This window comes from Helianthus annuus, chromosome 1, assembly GCF_002127325.2.
Source record: "Helianthus annuus cultivar XRQ/B chromosome 1, HanXRQr2.0-SUNRISE, whole genome shotgun sequence".
Classification (NCBI taxonomy): domain Eukaryota; kingdom Viridiplantae; phylum Streptophyta; class Magnoliopsida; order Asterales; family Asteraceae; genus Helianthus; species Helianthus annuus.
In genome coordinates, this window is record NC_035433.2 from 46,094,775 (window position 1) to 46,114,956 (window position 20,182).

The following is a 20,182-nucleotide window of genomic DNA, read 5'->3' on the forward strand; positions in this document are numbered from 1 at the left end:
CTTGCTCACCCCTAGCGGGGGGGCTCGAACTCTACGTGTCAACCCATGCCTCAAACCCCCGCCCTAACATACCCTACGGTCTAAAAAGTTTGGCAAATAAAATTAAAAAAAAAAAAAACTTTTAAGTTTTTGCAATTCGGATGGTTAGATATCGTCCTTGTAAATCGCAAACTGAGAAGCAGAGTCTCCACCGCCGTCTCCGATTGTTGAGTTGCGCAATCGAATTTCATTTCTAGAACATCTCATCTAAGTGGTAAGACATTCACCTAATTACATAACCAAATTGGATATTTAAGCATTTCTTGGTGATTTTAGGTTAAATATGTGAAATCCGGACAAATTCACCTTCATCTATTGCGAAAGAAGCTTCTGGACTAAATCATTAAGGTATTACATCCCTTTCTTGTCATATTTGTGAAGAAATGTTGAAGGGTTTGATCTTGTTTAGTTTAGGATTATTGTTCATATAGTAGAAATGTCCAATAAGTGTAATTTGGATGATATGAAATTTCCTAAAATGTAGTGTTTTGTTTTATATCTACTTATCATAAATAATGTTTCAACAGTGCTTGATAAGTTGAGAATGAGGAAATTGAGATGGGTAAGGGACGATGATGGGTTGTGGGATTTGGACCGCTCGACTCCGGCCACCCTCAATGGCATTGCCCGACCCGTACCCAGTGACCCGATCCCATCGGTCCTTGGATTGTCCAGAGGGATTCGCCTTTCAAGACCCAAACAGGTGGACTTCTTTCAGCGCTTCATGTTTATGCCCTTTGTCCCTTCCTACTCCCTTCATACTCCTCATCCTCAATCTCCTCCCGGTTTTTCTCTTCAACGTGTTTTCTCATTACCTACTTTCGCCCTTGATCGCTGGTAAATAGTTGATTTCCATTTTCATTCAACTCAAATTGTTAAGTGTAAGATAATCGGTTTTGTTGTAACAGGTTTGGAACAGTGCTTGGTCAGTTTAATCTACAAAAGTTGGTGTCTGGTATCAAGAAAAACGGGTTCAGGCAACCTACACGCCAATCTCCATGGTTCCAAAGCGTTGCCGAGCATCTCAGCGATAAGTCTTTGTACGCCGTTGATCTCTGCTCCGAGTTCTACCTAACACCTGATGATTCTCTTCTTTTAAGCTTAGAATCTTACGGTTATGATGACTACAAGACACCTCGAAAAAAAGCAGTTTTTCATCACAAGGTGTCATGTCCTGTTACAGATTAGTATCATCAACATCTCCTTTACTTCGTCACATTATACATCGTTTCTTGCAGTTCCCATGTCATAATCTAACTCTCGAAGCAGCTTCTCCGGGACTTTTTGTTGACAAGGATGGGACTTTCTACGATGTTCCGTTGACCATGGCAGTTGATTTGGCATCGGTTTCTTCTTCCGATAGTGGCCCAAGTTACCACATCTGCATCAACCATAATGCCGGACCACCGAAGAAAATCGGGAGCCAGCAAAACGACGATGCGACGGTCGCCTCTTTACAGCCTGGTTTGTCTGCAACAACTGCGTTTTCTTTCAAAAATAGCATTGACGTATGGAGAAGTCGAGCGCCAAAGTTAAAAATGGTGCAACCGTACGATATATTCCTCTCCAATCCTCATATTTCAGCAACAGGAATCATTGGTAAGCAACACCGATGTGTTCGATGTGTTCAGTTGCAATTTTGTTAATACAAATTTCATGTTTTCTTGTATATTGTCCTGCAGGATGTGTGATGACTGCATGTTTTGGAGATAATTCAGTTAGAGCGCCACGTGGCGATGGTTCTAAAGGCTTTGGTCTTGGTGTAAGGAGGGGAAACTGTGCTTTATTAGCTGATTCATTTGCGACGGTTTCACTATCTGCACAGCACGGAACTTTCCAGAAGATGTTCCTTGATCTAACTCGTTTTCAGGCCGTCCTCGATTTCCCCTCTGGTTCAACTTTTTTTTCGGGTGCTGCTTCTTTGGCAAATGACGTATATAATTCTCGAGCACCTAATCTACAAGCAATTCAGGATATTTGTCCAAATACCACCCTTTCGCTTCACCAGCAGGTAAACGTTTCTATGACTCCTGTTATCCGATTTCTGCATATTTTATCTTTAACATTTCAGCATATTTAACAGCCTATTTTTAACCAAATGCCTAATATCAGCATCCTTTTAACGGTTTACCGGTTTTGACTGTTTTAACAGTTCAACAGTTTCAGTTTCAACAGAACAGTTTAACAGTTTACCGGTTTAACTGTTTTAACAGCAACCAGTTTAACAGATTCACTGCATTTTATAACAGATTCATAACAGTTGAACAGATTCACAACAGTTTATAACCCATTCAATGCAGTTTATAGCAGATTCATGCCAAAATAGCAATAAAGTTAAATATTTAATATTACCATCTAGTTTCAAAAGTAGAATGCCAAAAACATTTCAAAAGTTAAACGTTTAACATTCAGCATTTTGTTAAACTCAAACTAGGGGTGAGCATGGTGCGGTTCGGTTATGCCTAAAACCGAAACCATAACCGCACACTTTGGTTATCAAAAAATCATAACCGTTCGGTTTCGGTTAATGCGCTTTCGGTTATAGGTCGTTTTTTTTCATTGTTTCTCAAGTTGGGCTTTAAATGTGAGTCATGGAAAATTAATGCGCAAAAAATAAATTACACAATTAAAGCTTGTAGAATTATCAATTATATTTCACTACGACACGCATACTGAATTCCAAAAACAAAAGTAACATGTAGAGACGTGTTATGTGGAAGCATACATACGAACACAAAGTGGCTAGTGTTTTAAATTCAGTGAGGTTGGGCCATGGTTAAAAGACTTAAACACTTCACCAAAAAAACATATACATTGGGTCATGGTTAAACACTCAAACACTAACTTAAAAACTTATGGTCCTATGAATTCGGCCATGTTTAGAACTTCGGTTCGGTTAATTTCGGTTATAAAAATAAGAATAACCATAACCGAACCGCAACATGCGGTTATCAAAAAATATAATTAACCGACCCTTAGGTTATTTCGCTTTTTGGTTATTTCGGTTTGGTTTTTCGGTTATTTAGGTTACGGTTTAGTTAATTTGGTTTTATGCTCACCCCTAAGTTAAACAGCCTTCTTTGAAGCACTTGAAGCAGGCTTCTTTGAACCACTTGGACCGGCCTTCTTTGAACCACTTGGACCAGCCTTCTTGGAAGTACTTGAAGCAACCTTCTTTGAACCACTGGAAGCAACTATCTTGGAAGCAGTTGAAGCAACCTTCTTTGAAGCCCTTTAAGCAGCCTTGTTTTGTGTTGATGCTTGAACTTGTCCTTTGCATGTCCTTTTGTTGTGTCCCGGTTTTTTGCAGACATCACACGTTACAGTGTTACATTTCCTTGCCATGTGACCTGTCTTTTTCATTTGCTCGGTCAAGTGCTGATCTCTTTCTTTTTTTCTTAGGCCTATGATAGAAATTGCATACGTAATAGTATATTGTAATAGTGTAAGGGGGGTTAGTGTAATTGTTACTTCTATAAATAAGGCATTAGTCATTATAGAAATATAGGAGAGATTTTAGTAAGTTGTTAGGCTCATGCCTATGCATTGAGAAGGGCATAGCCCTGGGACCACTAGTTGGTTATTTCCTTTTCTTGTAGATCCTTTGGATCATTACCAGCATCAATTCCATTTTTACTATTGAGTTTCCACCATTGTTATAGATTTAAGCTTCGATTCTCTATCATTGGTCCGACCTGCCACTTCTGCTCTACAATTCTCTACTTCAATTCTGCTCGATCACATATTCCCCCAGATCTCTCTTCAATTTTCGGATCTGCGTCACAGTTGGATCTCAGATCCAATTCGTTTCAGATCTTCTGCTTTCCATAAGATCCAATTCGTTTCAGATCTTCAATTCTCAACCTGCCTCACCTCTGTTTCCATCGAATTCCTATTCCAATTTCATCTTAAAAAAAAAAGCTTCAATTCCCGCTGCAACATCGTTCGATTTCTGAATCCATTTACAGATTCATTCTCGGATTTAAGTTCCGATTTCAAATCAATCGCTATCGCTGGTTTCACATATCTGTTCCTTTTCGAGTTCCGATTCAATTTCTGATTCAATTTCTGATCCAATTTCCGATTCCAATATCACTGCACTTTCCGATTCAATTATGGTGAATCATAATGATGTCTGGATGTTCATGAGCAACAGATTCAGCAGTTACAAGCTGACGTTACCGCAATTAAGGCCTCTTTGCAGGTTTTGGAAGAGGATCGTTTGGACTCTACTAAATTTCGTAAGGTTGTGTTAGCATGGATGAGGTCGCAGGAGAAGAAACATGTGGACAATTCCTCTGGACCTGGACCTTCAGATCCGGTGTTCTCGCCGCTCGGTCCCAAATCTGGCTCTTCTGACCCTCCGTCTGGCTTACCATGGGCTGTGAAGAAGGTGCACTTGCCTGAATTCTCTGGTTTTGATCCACAAGGCTGGATCCAGAAGGCGAACCTGTTCTTCGATCTCAATTAGACTCCTGATGCTTCTCGCTTACAGCTTGCTCAACTGAGTATGATTGGTGCTGCTCAACATTGGTTCACAATCATTAATCAGGTTCATCCGTCCTTGACTTGGCTCCAATTTCAGTCCGAATTATTGCAACGTTTCACTGGTCTCTCAATTCAGAATCCGTATGAACAATTAGCTACTATTAAGCAATTGGATTCCATCTTTGATTATATTGATGATTTTGAGTATGTGTTATCCTTGGTCCCTCATTTACCGGAGTCTCAAACTCTTGGCTATTTCATTGCGGGTTTGAAAGAGGATGTCAAACAACAAGTCCGTTTACATCGCCCCACTGCTTGTATGGATGCTATGTACTTGGCTAAAGATGTGGAGTTGATGCTTCGGCCATCAAAATCCGATTCGTTGATATCTCGTTTTCGGTATTTGTCACATACCGGGCTGCCTTTTATGGATTCGGGGATCAACCATCGTGTATGGGATACCACGGGCTCTAAAATTGTTGGCAATGATGGGGCTGCAAATGTGCAAGTGGGTGTCCATGATCGAGGCATTCGTTCTTTATCTCGTGTCGAGTGGGAGGATCGAAAGAAGAAGGGATTGTGTTTTAAGTGTGGACAGGTTTATAGTCCTAGCCACAAGTGTCCGGCGGGTAGTCTTCGTGTCTTATTACTTGGGGATGATGAATGGGATGAAAGGGACGAGCTGATTATGCATTTGGATGAGGGTGTTCAAAAAGTTGTGGGCTCTATTCACAAGTCTTGAGGACAAGTCTTGACTTATGGAGGGAGTATTGATAGAAATTGCATACGTAATAGTATATTGTAATAGTGTAAGGGGGTTAGTGTAATTGTTACTTCTATAAATAAGGCATTAGTCATTATAGAAATATAGGAGAGATTTTAGTAAGTTGTTAGGCTCATGCTTATGCATTGAGAAGGGATAGCCCTGGGACCACTAGGTGGTTATTTCCTTTTCTTGTAGATCCTTTGGATCATTACCAGCATCAATTCCATTTTTACTATTCAGTTTCCACCATTGTTATAGATTTAAGCTTCGATTCTCTATCAGCCTACCAATTTGAGTGTGATGCTTGGGAGGTGTTAATGTTGTTGGACATGCAGAGGGTGTCCACATTTCCTTTCCATTCATTGGTGCAATAGTGTGTGCATACACACTCTTCGAAGTGTCTTAAGGGAATAAACAGGATCAACCCATGCTTCCAGAATTCCAGCACTAATACCATTCATTATCATCATAGTTGTTAAAAGCCATCGCCTCTTGCGCCTAGGCCCATTTTCCAAGCGAGGCGAGGCAACTGCGCTTCAATTCGAGGAAAATTGCGCTTTAATTCTCGAGGTGATGGTTCATGTGCACATTCTAGACTTCGGGGAGTTTCTAGCCAAATTCTCTAAATTCCAGCAAGATTTCTGCCAGATTTCTACTTTTATCTCAGGATAACTACTTTTCTACACAAATACACTAATATTTTAGAACTTTTGGTACTAAATAGATGATATTAAATGTTATATAATAGCTTTTGCTTGTTTTATTTGAAGAATATTATTACTTTTCTAATACATAATATTTATTTTAATTCTTTTTCATTGTGCGCTTTTTTTTCCTCGGGCCCTCGCTTTTTTTGCGCTTTGCGCTTAGGTCCCAAGCAAGGCCTATGCGCCTTGAGTGCGCCTAGCGCCTTTAATAACTATGATTATCATATTTCACATTACTACCACTGCATGCAAATTAGTTCCTCTAGTAACCTGATACTTGTCTTGTTCACTGTGTAGTTTGAAGCTTCATTATTGATTTGCTCAAAAACCTCTATGTCGCTCTAGGTGTCAATAGACTTGAACATTTTTCAATATCTTGCTGAACATTTGCAATTCTTTAAATTAGGCATAGTTGTCAATAGCGAATAGCGGACGGTAGCGACAAGCTACCTATATGCTACGTAGCGATAGCGATCAAATAGTGGGCGCTATTTCATGTTTAGCGATACACTACAAGAAATTTTCAGAAAAATTTTGTATGTATATTTTACCGAAAAAAAATAATAAAAAAGCTAAAAATTTTACAGAAATCTCGCTATTTACCGCTGTTTGTTGCTACCAGCTATATAGCGACACGAGCGCTACGCTATAGAGATGGGCATAATAACCGGTTCCAAACTCGACCCGTTAAAACCGACCCGTAATCGGTTCCAGTCCCAACTTGGTATAAAGCATACCCGGTTCCGGGTTTAAAAAACCCGACGGTTCCTACCCGGTTCCATATTAAAAAAAAAAATAAGTTCCATACCGGTTCCAACCTGTACCCGGTTCCTACCCGTACCCGGTTTCCGCGCGTACCCGGTTCCTCCGTAATAAAACAATACCCGGTGCCACTTTATTACCGTTAGAATCGATTTGTTACCGTTGGAATGGATTCTAACGGTCAAATTCAGCATTTACTACAATTCTTACCGTTGGAACCGATTTCTTACCGTTGGAATCGTTTCCGACTATAAAACTTTGCCATTTTTTCAAGATTATCACACAATTCTCCCTAATCTTCTTCTTCTATCGTATTCTTCTATAATGGCTACCAACACTTCCAAAGTTACAAACTCCACATCCGTCAACAATGGTTATCAATCCGCTCCATTTGTCGTTGGAACATTATCACACAATCGCAATATTGAGGTGTGGTGTAATTGGGACTTGGTCGAGTTGAGTGATGGTTCGCAAAAGGCCCAATGCAAACATTGTGGCTCCTTGTTAAGCAAGGACTCTAACTCAACGTTAACCAAGCATGTTAAGAAGTATTGTAAGGCATTAAAGGAGGCGACAATCGGTCAAGTGCAACTCTCAAAAGACGGTACGATATTCTGTTAGGAACACAACGTAACTCGCGATAGGATGGCCAAGTTGGTGATTAAAAAAGCGTTGCCGTTTGGACACTTCGACGACCCCGATCTTACCAATCTTATTAGAGAGACGCTTCAACCACGCAAGTCGTACTTTAAAACGCCATTGTTTGAAGTTATGGGAAAATGCTAGAAAAGATTTAATTGTTTGTTTTAAAAATTTAAAAACTAGTGTTAACTTAACTAGTGATGTGTGGTCGGCTCCACATGGTTTACCCGAATCCTACATTTGTGTCACCGCCCATTGGGTAGATCCCGATACATGGCAAATGATGAAGCGTACGATTGCTTTTGACGAGTTTCCTTCTCCTCATCCGGGAGAAAATATTTATAAAATTATAAACGCCACAACTTTTTTATTAGGACAACATTTTTGTTTTTACATCACAAACAACCTAAAAATACAACATTGAACAAAACACATAAACATCAAACATAATCATAAACCACACAAACCGGTTTTACATAAAACACCTAAACTTTAGACGAGCCGGTCCCGAAGGCTTCACTCTTTTCACTTTTTTTCGCCTTTGTCAACGGACAATGGCGGTCGGTGTGCTTCTTTAGCGTCGAGTTAGCCGACGTCTTCATAAACTTGCCGCAACCTTTGCATCTAGCCATCTCGTGGCTATCGAACATTAAGCATAAATCAAAGTTCTTCCAAATCGCCGGGTTCCTTTTTGTTTCCAAAGTAACCACTTCATCGTTGCATGCCATGATATCTCTTAGCAAGTATGAATTAGAAAGGGTGTTGTACTTGTAGAGAGGTTTAAGAGTGTGTTTTTGGTAGATGTTAAAGTGTTTTAATAACAAAAAAAAAAAAAACCCGATTATAATATTAAAGAATCGGTTTCAAACATTAATGCAACTTTTAACATTGATTTGACTATACCCGGAAGAACCGATTCCAATAGTAGAGATCTCAGCCTTTTTTTTCACATGTTTTTGAAGAATCGATTCCACACAGTAGAGATGTCAGCCTTTTTCTTCACATATACGACATAACCGGTTCCGACCCGAACCCGGTTCTGTTGAAACCCGGTTCCACAATACCCGTAACCGGGTACAACAGGTTCTGGTTTTTTTGACAAATACCCGGGTATGATCCAGAAGCGGTTCTAAGAGGAACCGGGTATGTTCAAATTTAAGGGGAACCGGGTCCGGGTAGGAACCGGGTCCGGGTAGGAACCGGGTCCGGGTATTAAAAATACCCGATTATGCCCATCTCTACTACGCTATGCTATTCGCTATAGCGGGCGCTATGCTCGCTATTAATAACTATGTCATTAGGTATTCCCTAATGATCTCGAAGCAAGTAATGATAGGCTTATCTATTCCCCAAGCAGTTTTTATTGAAAACCTCACATAAGTTGTTCAGTAGCACATCACTTTTTGCCCTCCCTGCACAAAAAGTCAATAATGAATTATAACTATCTTTAGTATAATAATCGTTTAATATTGAAAACATTCCACTAAAGTGAGCTCTAGACCAGTGTTTAGGTGTAGTCTTTGTCAACCAATCATGTAAACCTTGGTCCTGCTCTTGAATCTTTTTCATTGCAGCGTCATACACTCATACTCTTGTGGTGTTGTTACACTAGCACATTTCCAAAGCATGTCTTTGAACAGGGTATATCCCTTTGTTTGAATCCACTCCCATAGCATTTAGAATCTGTCAAGGAAAGGGCCCCTTTCATAAAACAACCGTCCAAACCTAGTAGCTCTTTCCCTAACAAATTGAAACCCTCTTTTAAAGCCCTTAGGCATATGTAAATCCTCTTGAATTGCCTGGTTGAGCTAGCTGGGTTGCAACAACTCTCCACTTTAATTTTTATTGTAGTGCTAGGGTTAGATCTCATAAGTTCTTCACAATAATCCCTATGGATTGTATAATGTAATGCATAGAGTCCTTGAATCTTTTTCAGAGCCATTGACTTAGCCCTAATGACTTTATACCTAGAAACAGAAATTTGATACTTCTTCTGAGAATCTGAACTTGATCTTGAAAACTGACAAAGGTATGGTTGGATTTATCAAGAGTGTTTCTTCAATATCTTTGGCAATCCAACTTAAAGTGCACAATCTGATCTCTGGGGTGTGAAGGTAGTTGTGGTTATTTATGAATGTTTTCACCACCTAAGACTAGAGATAGGCATAATCGGGTATTTTTAATACCAGGACCCGGTTCCTACCCGGACCCGGTTCCCCTTAAATTTGAACGTACCCGGTTCCTCATAGAACCGGTTCCGGGTCATACCCGGGTATTTGTCAAAAAAACCAGAACCTGTTGTATCCGGTTACGGGTATTGTGGAACCGGGTTTCAACAGAACCGGGTTCGGGTCGGAACCGGTTCTGTCGTATATGTGAAGAAAAAGGCCGACATCTCATCTCTATTGTGTGGAACCGGTTCTTCCAAAACATGTGAAGAAAAAGGCTGACATCTCTACTGTTGGAACCGGTTCTTCCGGGTATAGTCAAATCAATGTTAAAAGCTGCATTAATGTTTGAAACCGATTCTTTAATATTATAATCGGTTTTTTTTTTGTTATTTAAACACTTTAACCTCTACCAAAAACACACTCTTAAACCTCTCTACAAGTACAACACCCTTTCTAATTCATACTTGCTAAGAGATATCATGGCATGCAACGATGAAGTGGTTACGGTTTTGGAAACAAAAAGGAACCCGACGATTTGGAAGAACTTTGATTTATGCTTAATGTTCGATAGCCACGAGATGGCTAGATGCAAAGGTTGCGGCAAGTTTATGAAGGCGTCGGCTAACTCGACGCTAAAGAAGCACACCGACCGCCATTGTCCGTTGACAAAGGCGAAAAAAAGTGAAAAGGGTGAAGTCTTCGGGACCGGCTCGTCTAAAGTTTAGGTGTTTTATGTAAAACCGGTTTGTGTGGTTTATGATTATGTTTGATGTTTTATGTGTTTTGTTCAATGTTGTATTTTTAGGTTGTTTGTGATGTAAAAACAAAAATGTTGTCCTAATAAAAAAGTTGTGGCGTTTATAATTTTATAAATATTTTCTCCCGTATGAGGAGAAGGAAACTCGTCAAAAGCAATCGTACGCTTCATCATTTGCCATGTATCGGGATCTACCCAATGGGCGGTGACACAAATGTACGATTCGGGTAAACCATGTGGAGCCGACCACACATCACTAGTTAAGTTAACACTAGTTTTTAAATTTTTAAAACAAACAATTAAATCTTTTCTAGCATTTTCCCATAACTTCAAACAATGGCGTTTTAAAGTACGACTTGCGTGTTTGTAGCGTGGTTGAAGCGTCTCTCTAATAAGATTGGTAAGATCGGGGTCGTCGAAGTGTCCAAACGGCAACGCTTTTTTAATCACCAACTTGGCCATCCTATCGCGAGTTACGTTGTGTTCATAACGGAATATCGTACCGTCTTTTGAGAGTTGCACTTGACCGATTGTCGCCTCCTTTAATGCCTTACAATACTTCTTAACATGCTTGGTTAACGTTGAGTTAGAGTCCTTGCTTAACAAGGAGCCACAATGTTTGCATTGGGCCTTTTGCGAACCATCACTCAACTCGACCAAGTCCCAATTACACCACACCTCAATATTGCGATTGTGTGATAATGTTCCAACGACAAATGGAGCGGATTGATCACCATTGTTGACGGATGTGGAGTTTGTAACTTTGGAATTTTTGGTAGCCATTATAGAAGAATAAGCTAGAAGAATAGGGAGAATTGTGTGATAATCTTGAAAAAATGCCAAAGTTTTTATAGTCGGAACCGGTTCCAACGGTAAGAATTGTATTTAATGCTGAATTTGACCGTTAGAATCGATTCCAACGGTAACAAATCGATTCTAACGGTAATAAAGTGGCACCGGGTATTGTTTTATTACGGAGGAACCGGGTACGCGCGGAAACCGGATACGGGTAGGAACCGGGTACAGGTTGGAACCGGGTATTGAACTTATTTTTTTTTTAAATATGGAACCGTGTAGGAACCGTCTGGTTTTTTAAACCCGAAACCGGGTATGCTTTATACCGGGTTGGGACTGGAACCTGTTACGGGCCGGTTCTAACGGGTCGGGTTTGGAACCGGTGATTATGCCCATCTCTACCTAAGACTTCACATTTTCCTTCCTAGAAACATATAATACCCAAGGACATGTTGGCTTTGGATTCCCATTTTTTTTGGAAGTCCTTTGAACACTCCACATCTGGGGGACCACCTTTTTTTGAAAGGAACTATGGATTTTAATAATCCCAACTATTGGCCATTGGCCGGCAACGGTCCAAACTTCAAAAATTCCCACTGGCGGTCCTATCTTTTTACAAATTGGCCTTCAATGGACCCTGACTAACAGAACGCTAACACCGTTAGTCTCCGGTTGCCGGAAAAATGTTTTTGGCCGGAAAACTCCATTTTGACCGGAAAACTCAACCTTTTCGTCTCAAACCTCTTTGTAACCTTATTACGCACCTTTAGGAACCTTTTCTAGTAAAAAGCCCCAATTATTAAGTTTGCCGGAAAAACTCCTTTTTCGCCGGAAAACCTCTTTTTGGCCGGAAAACTCAACTTTTTAGCCAGAAAACTCAAGTTTTCATCCCAAACCTGTTACTCAACCTTTTCGTCTCAAACCTCTTTGTAACCTTATTACGCACCTTTAGGAACTTTTTCTAGTAAAAAGCCCCAATTATTAAGGTCGCCGGAAAACTTCTTTTTGGCCGGAAAACTCAACTTTTTAGCCAGAAAACTCAAGTTTTCATCCCAAACCTGTTTGTACCCATAGATCGGACCTTTAGGAACTTTTTTCCGACCAAAAATGTTTTTTTTTCGGGCGACCGGAGACTAACGGCGTTAGGGTTCTGTTAGTCAGGGTCCATTGAAGGCCAATATGTGAAAAGATGGGACTGCAAGTGGGAATTTTTAAAGTTGGGACCGTTGCCGGCCAACGGACAATAGTTACGATTATTAAAATACATTATTCCTTTCTGAAATTACTTCTTTAACCTTCTCTGATGGACCAACTTGGTCATCTATTTTACCAACCACTAGAGAATCTGGATCATGACCATAACAAACAACTCTAAACCTTTTCGTATCATTTCTTATTATGCTTAGTTGTCTTCTACTATCAACCCTCAGTTTTTTAACCAAATGCCTACTATCACTTTTACTTGCAAACACTTGACCCACATAAAAAGTAGTAGAGACAGAATCGCGTATCTATTTATTCTTCATCCCCATTTCTCTAACATCCTATCCAATGGAAGTTCATCATCTGAATCATCAAGGCTATCAAAGCCATCAAGATCGAACTTAAACAAAGGCCCTGCACTAACACTACCTGTAGATTCATCATGTAGCACCATGTCTATATTTCTTCTAAATAGTGTCATGTCAACCGGAACATCTCTGACCCGAGTATCATCAATCATAAATGTATTCTTGTTCTTCATCCTCATTTTCATCAACATCTTCATTCAAACCCCTTTTCTCAGCATACTCAACCAACTCAATCCTTTGATTTTCCATAGTATTATCATCTTAATTCCATAACTGATCCATCTCGAACTCTCTTAAAACTTGTTCATCTACTGTAATATCTTCACCTTCTACTTGATTGGGTATTCCTGGTTGATAAACTACCATACTTGGTACATATGCATCATCTACTGCATTATCTTCAAATACCATACTTGAACTTAACCGAGTAGCATAGTGCTCAATGTAAATTTCAATAATATTTATGACGTCAACATATTGCAATAACTTTCTAACATCATCATCATTAACTAGAGCTTGTAAACCAGAATCTATGTCACGTTCTAGAACCCTAAAATCATAAGAAATGGTTTGTTCTTTTTGATATCCTAACTCTGGTACCATCTGATCCACTTCATGCACAGAAAACTGTGTCACCAGGAACCCTATCCACAAACATTACCTCCCCTTTAACGTATGTTCTACCAGGATCTTTTGTGAACTCTCCATCATGGTTGAATTTCAGGGAAAGATACGTGTGATTTTGACCTAAAATACAAAAACAACAAAATTAAAATTAAAACTTTAACTGAAATTGCATGTGCCAGTGAGGTAGTGGTTGGGGAAAAACTTGGTGTTCCTTGTGACCCAGGTTCGACTCCCACTCTCCCCATTATTTTCTGCGGCATCCATGTGAAGGGCGAATACGGGTGGTGCCGGTTCGTCTTGGATGGGAGGCGAAGTTTTACCGATTATTCCACTGTCGTGCCTTCGGGCGGGTGGAGGTCGAGTTTCCGCGCATCTGGGAGAGCCAAGGGGCTGGCGGCGGTCAAGTAGTCGACTTTGGCCACAGCGCCCGGTGTCACGGTGGTTGGCACGTCGTTCCTTGCCGTTCAAAAAAAAAAAACTGAAATTGCATGTATTCTCGTGTCTTTACTGAGAAAAGAACTATTGCATACAATACATCAATTTTTCGTTTTTCCACATCTGAAACAAGCATTAAATGTATAGAATTTTATGACTTCAATGGTGTTTTCTTTTAAAGACTTTAATGTAGAAGTAGATGTATCATAAACATACTTAAATGTACATATTGAACATTAAACGAACACACTTTAATGGGTATTAAGAGGGTTTATGCATACCATATACAACACTGAGTTTGAATGGTTCATTCTGCTTCCGAAACACCCAGTTATGCTAGAGAACCACGTCCGATTTTGAAGAAGATGAATGGAGATTTGGGTCGTTCATGGGAAACCCTAGAAGAAGATCGCTGAGAACAACCACGTAACTCGTAGAAAGTTATTTTTGTTCTTTTTGTTTCTTTTATTTTTTAGCTATGTACGATTTTACTCCTGCATATGAGTAGCATGTGACTTGGTTTAACTTGGATATGGATGAAGTTAGTAAGGTGGATTAAAATTGCAATAAAATGGAAACATTGGTATTAAATTGCAAGAAGTTTCAAAATTGTAAAATACTGCAACGGCCTCCTATAAACCACAGGGACCAAAACCGCAATTTACTATATTTTTTAAACAACAAAAAAGTGTTTAGTTAAATACTAAAGTATTCAGTTAAGTACCATGGAATTATTTTCACTTTTTCTATTTTAATTTGCTATAAGTAATTATTTATTTTTCTATAAAAATTTAGTAATTATTATTATTGTTGTTATTGCCGCTACCGCCGTCAAAATATTTTGAGTTATTTTTAGCTAGATGTAAATTCACAGTTAACCGGCCATAACCGACCCGCTGTAACCTTCAAAACCGATTAACCGAAACTGCCACAACCGATCGGTTATGGTTATGACTATCCATTTACCGATACCGTGGTTATGGTTTTTAGCCAAAACCGGCCCATGCACACTCCTAACCAATATTGTTTCCTGTAACTTTTTTTAAGAGGTTTAACCACTCGAGTTTGAATTTTTCATTATGGGTTACAATTGAATGATGATTTTGACTTGGTACAGCTAGTTGGACCTTTCAGCTTGAGGGTTGATTCTGGAGTAGAGTTGGATTTCAAAAAAGGTGAGAGTGAGAGGGTTCTGAAGGTGAAGGATCCTGTGTTTGCAGTAGAATATGCATTACAAGTTCTTGGTTCTGCAAAAGCAGTTGCATGGTACTCACCGAGGCAGCAAGAGTTCATGATGGAGCTTCGTTTTTTCGAGACCTGAGTCATATGGTTGTTGATTTAATCGAACATGCATTCTACCTGACTTTGTAGAACATGCCTGACTGAATGCAACGCAACAGACGTTGATTACATGTCATTATGCAAGTATTTAACATAAATCTTGACGTTAACATCGCTGTCTCCTTCCCTTTTTACCAAACTTAGTTGAAACTTCCTAGGATATGAACAATCAAAAAAGATCTGAGAGTGACTATCACTTTGAGTACCACAAAAAGCACATTTTAGAGTATTATTAACTTCCCATCGGTATAGTCTCTCTCGACCTAGAAATCTATCTAAACAACCAACCAGAGAATGAATGATTAACTTGGTATAGATTGACTAAACCACACGATTTTAGCCCAATTAATAAGCGGTTATACAGTGGGGTCATATTGCATCTCTGCAACTCATCATACTTCTCCAACTCCATCCCACATCAGTTGTATGGGTAACAAATATGGGTTTATAGTCCAAATAGGCTATCTCACCCACCAGACATGTGTATTATAGACATATTGTGTATCAAGGACAAGAACCAAAACAAAAAACGGATATAGTCGGATGTTAAATTTCTCTTTGCCAAGGAGGGCTATACGGACTCAAACTGTAGACCTTCTCGGTAAAACAAGGGTTGATTTCTTCTGTTTAGGTTGTAACAATGGTATCAGAGTCAAACTCAGAGTGCCGGCGTGGCCAGCCATGACCAATGTGGTCATGACCAATGATGACGTTCGCACTTGAGGTGGGTCAAATGTTACTGAACTGAAATCTTGTATCCATCTAGTAAACATCATTCTTGTTTTCCAAACACACTTTTTTATCTATTCCTTTTTTTTCTTCTAATTCCTTTTAATTTATTTTTTGTATTTTCTTTTTAATTCTCCTTTGATTTTGCTTCTGTTTCTATTTTCGTTGGGCTTTCTTTGGTGAGTTGGGCTGATGGAAGCGTTGGCAGATTTTGGGCTGGTGGTCTAAGGTTTTGATTGTCACATATCTAAGCTTTTCAACAAAGCATAGATGAGTAAGTTAAGCACCTGGTCCTATTTTTTTGGAAGTTATGGGTTTCTTTGCAGAACCGATGCTGTTAAATTTACAATCCAGTCTCCCTATTGTTAAACAACTGTGAATTTCAAATATACATGAGGCTTTTAATGTTATCACTCAGATAGGTAATAAATAGGTTGACCCTTGTATAATATCAAATTGGGTAACATCAAGTGATCAAGAATAGGGCTGTAAACAAACCGAACGAATACGAACAAGGCCATGTTCATGTTCGTTCGTTAAGGAAATAAATGTGTTCATGAACGGTTCATGAACACTTACCAAACGAGATTTTATGTTCATGTTCGTTCATTAAGGAAATGAGCGTGTTCACAAACACAAAGGAACACACAAATAAATTTGGTGAACATGACAAAAGATAAATGTGGATGGCCCAGAGAGTAGCACTGGAACTTGAATCCCTTATTGTGAAACAGAGGTCGATCGTATTCGTCGATGTAAATAATGAGAAAGGAAACGGAAATTGTGCATAAACAAGGTGAAATAGGGTTTCCTAGATTAAGTGTTAGGGTAATAAAATAAATAAAAGTTTAATAATATAAAAAATATAGATAAAATATATGAAAGTACAAAATTTTTTAATTAAAATACAAACATACGAACATAAACGAACGCAAATGAACGGATGTTCATGAACACCTTACCGAACGTTCACGAACACAGCTGAACGAACGAGACTTCTGTTTATGTTCGTTCATTTTTAATTAATGAAACAAAATTTCTTATTCATGTTCGTTCGTTTATTAAACGAACGTAAACGAACTTCCCGCCGAACGGTTCACGAACTGTTCGCTGAACGTTCAGTTCATTTACCGCCCTAGTCATCAAGATGCTATGAAACACAATCTTTACTTAAATCATAATGTGACTGCCATACAAATGGAGAATGAATCCTAACTTCATCGCCCAATAAGGTAATCAAACTAAACCTTACAAGGATGGGTCCTAGTGTCACACTGATACATATAACATATGGCTGGCTATTCGGGGTGGGCTATACAGTATATAACTCTATAAATAAATACCCATAAACCTTTTTTTCTTTTTCTTTTTCTTAGGTGCACTCCCCATATAGGTATTTGTCTGATACCGACTCTGGCATACCATCTCGTAAACAATCAATTGGAGGTATAGTGAGCGTCTCCTGCACCCCATACGCATTCCAACAAAACGGATCATCCACTAACTCCCCTTCAAATGGCAACAACTCAACCTCCGACATGGTTATGTTGGTACACGCAACTGTGTCGCTGCACGCAAAATGTATTGGAGGGCTACGCACGTCGTATGTTCCCTTTATGTTTCTATAAGTTATGTCCCGAACATACACCGCTGACGTCTGGTTTACACAGTTCTTGTTTGCGCAGTAGTACTGGTCTATGATTGCGCAGTTCCTCACATTCTCCATTTGGATGTTCTCGAAAGCTATTGCTGTTACTGACCCCGCCCCACCCTGCCATGTCTTTATCCTCACCCCGTTGTCAGAATCGTGTATCATTACGTTCCTTACGCTTATGTTTGAAACACATGCCTCCGAGTTGTGCACCCCTAGGCTCCCAATGCTGCACCACACATATACATCCGGTCTTTATTTAATTATCTATGAATGAATATTCACCATAACCATAAATTTAATTACACACACACCTGATCCCATGACTAGGCCCACAAGTGACAGCCTCTATATCAACATCTACGCAACCGGGGCCAATGGAAATGCAATCATCCCCTGATAACAAAGAATAACCATCAAGTACTAACTTTTTAAAAAATAAATAAGAAAAAGAGTAAACTGCCAAAAGGTCCCTGAGGTTGGTCACTTTTGTCCAAAACTCAAAACTTTTGATCTGGGTCCCTATGGTTTCAATTTTATTGTCATTTTCATCCAAAAGCAAAATCTGGTTAGATTTTTCAGTTAACATGCAGTTTTTTTGTCTTTTTTTCCTCCTTTTTAATGAAGGGAAAAATTGTCAGATTTTTTTAACTTGTTATAATAAAACGTTAAAAGACCATTTTGCCCTTCGTTAAAAAGGAGGAAAAAGACAAAAAAAAAAAAAAAAAAACTGGATGTTAACTCAAAATCTGACCAGATTTTGATTTTGGATGAAAATGGCAACAAAATTGAAACAACATGGACCCAGATTCAAAAGGTTTGATTTTTGAACTAAAGTGACAAAAGTGACCAAATCTCAGGGACCATTTTGGCAGATTACTCAAAATAAAACAAATGTATATGAATAAAGTTACCATTGGCTATCATGGAATTGTAGATGCCCACAGACTTTGTATTCTCTATATGGATCCCGTCAGTGTTGGGGCTGAGTTTAGGCGATGAAATCGACACTTTATCTATGAACACTCCCTCACACCCGTCAAATTTCACGTGAAACATTGGGCTGTTTTGGATCCTAAGTCCACTGAGTGCCAAATTTGAGCTCATAAAGAAGCGAATTAACTGAACAAGAGTACAAATTTAGGTACATAAACCAAAGATCACAATAACCAAATTAAACTAATTAATTCTAGTACTTACAGTAGGACTATCACATGGTCCAGGCAATGTTGACCCATTGGGACCCCGATGAGGCTTGCAGGGAAGCTCCCACCAGTCTTTGCCATTGCCTTCAATAGTACCGGTTCCAGTTAACGTCATATTGTTAAGTTTATAGAAAACGAGCCATTGCCTGGCGCTATCTTTCTTTGGCCAGCAATCCGGACCTGCGGGTGGGGTTAGGATCCCATCTACCTGTTAATTTAATTTCACACAGTTAGTCAGTCATTATTTAATTACAAAAAGGATACAAAACATGAAATAATGTGCAAAATGTTACTTGAAACACGAGTCCTGGCTTGCAAGGTCCAGAGAAAATTGTGGACGTTATCATGAAGGTGCAGCCAGATGGTACCAACAGAGTACCCGACTCCACAGCACAGGCTGCCTTCCACGCAGCGACGAAAGCCGCTGTGTCATCCGTAGAACCATCTCCAATGGCGCCATAATCCGTGACATCAAACACGCAGTCTTCTTGAACCGGGTCAGAAGGGACGGATACTATTGGTGTGTAATCAGGTGTTGGTGATATTATGGGATCAGGAGGAGGAAGAGCAGGAGCAGGAGGAGGGGCTTTCTTTTGCTTCTTGTGGTAATGATATCTTCCTTCCACATTGCTCCAATTCACAAGTAGCAAGATAACCAAAAAGATCTTCATTGGAAACAAAACATTTACTCCATAAAAGTTTGTGTTAAGAGGGAGGTAGTGGCTTAGCTAGTGAGGGTGTCATTTATATTACAGGTTTCTGACAGGTGTCATCTCACAGTTGGTTTGGAAAAACCCTATGTAATATGTGGCTGTCTTACCTTTTCACCTTTTTTCTAGTTTTATAACCATAATGGACGGCATGCATGTGAGATTTCGATACAAGTTAAAAGGAAAAAAGAAAAAGAAAAAAGGAGACGCATATATATTTTGTGTTTTATAAAGTGTTCCTCGTGACACTTTGTTGTTGTTTAGTTTATTTCCTTGTGGCTGAGAGGCTGTTGGGAGACATCAAATAGGGTCCAGTCCAATGCTTTGGAATAAATCCAATCACGGGTGCATTCATAACCAAACCTATACCTACACGCATAAGTTCGTATGATCTTGAATATATGCATTTAATTGAAAATTGTGTCTTTATGAGTCAAGTTAGAATTTCACCACGCAGTTATAACATGTTTAATAAAAATTGATTAGATCGTGTAGCGCTTGACGCCCTTTTGAGAGTGTGGTTTAGAGAAATCGATATCTTAGTATAACCAGAGCTCACCAACGTGGTCATTGTGGGTTAAGAGTGTCACCGGGGGGAGAATAACGACATAAAGAAGGGGGTTGTGGTTTAATATTTTTAACTTTTGTGTTTTCCATTCAAAGAGTACGTTTTAAAACATGACGACTATCTATTATTTGTGTAGTTTAATTACTCAAAAACTCTAGTTGAATACATGGCGAGAGAAAAGGAGAGAGAAAAGGGCAAGAAGACAAGGAGACCAGAGC

General features: G+C 39.3%; 2 protein-coding genes across 3 annotated transcripts; one reads left to right on the plus strand and one right to left on the minus strand.

The window, feature by feature from the left end:
- The first annotated feature begins 122 nt into the window (after positions 1-122).
- On the plus strand, positions 123-15,211 carry LOC110864772 (protein TRIGALACTOSYLDIACYLGLYCEROL 4, chloroplastic). Of its 2 annotated transcripts, none has more exons than XM_022113911.2 (7): positions 123-253; positions 316-387; positions 567-876; positions 948-1,203; positions 1,278-1,638; positions 1,722-2,050; positions 14,878-15,211. In XM_022113911.2, the coding sequence occupies exons 3-7, from the start codon at positions 584-586 to the stop codon at positions 15,079-15,081; spliced, it is 1,443 nt and encodes a 480-aa protein (XP_021969603.1). In that variant the 5' UTR covers positions 123-253; positions 316-387; positions 567-583; the 3' UTR covers positions 15,082-15,211. The 2 variants fall into 2 exon arrangements, with proteins under 2 accessions (XP_021969603.1, XP_021969611.1); XM_022113919.2 differs by lacking the exon at positions 14,878-15,211 and adding an exon at positions 14,092-14,281.
- Positions 15,212-16,978: 1,767 nt separating this feature from the next.
- Positions 16,979-19,428, minus strand: LOC110864782 (polygalacturonase At1g48100). Its single transcript, XM_022113932.2, has 5 exons — positions 18,980-19,428; positions 18,682-18,894; positions 18,396-18,603; positions 17,796-17,877; positions 16,979-17,710 (listed from the first exon to the last, which is right to left on the minus strand). The coding sequence occupies exons 1-5, from the start codon at positions 19,355-19,357 to the stop codon at positions 17,203-17,205; spliced, it is 1,389 nt and encodes a 462-aa protein (XP_021969624.1). The 5' UTR covers positions 19,358-19,428; the 3' UTR covers positions 16,979-17,202.
- Between the last annotated feature and the right edge of the window lie 754 nt (positions 19,429-20,182).

What these genes read in the sequence shown, in the direction of transcription:
- LOC110864782 (XM_022113932.2), bottom strand. Translation starts at nt 19,357, where the DNA reads ATGAAGATCTTTTTGGTTATCTTGCTACTTGTGAATTGGAGCAATGTG. An exon ending in CAATTCCATGATAGCCAATG is followed by an intron (nt 17,878 to 18,395) that starts GTAACTTTATTC and finishes CTTTGTTATCAG; the next exon opens with GGGATGATTGCATTTCCATT. An exon ending in GGGCCTAGTCATGGGATCAG is followed by an intron (nt 17,711 to 17,795) that starts GTGTGTGTGTAA and finishes TGTGTGGTGCAG; the next exon opens with CATTGGGAGCCTAGGGGTGC.
- LOC110864772 (XM_022113911.2), top strand. Translation starts at nt 584, where the DNA reads ATGAGGAAATTGAGATGGGTAAGGGACGATGATGGGTTGTGGGATTTG. An exon ending in AAGCAGTTTTTCATCACAAG is followed by an intron (nt 1,204 to 1,277) that starts GTGTCATGTCCT and finishes CGTTTCTTGCAG; the next exon opens with TTCCCATGTCATAATCTAAC. An exon ending in CCCTTTCGCTTCACCAGCAG is followed by an intron (nt 2,051 to 14,877) that starts GTAAACGTTTCT and finishes GACTTGGTACAG; the next exon opens with CTAGTTGGACCTTTCAGCTT.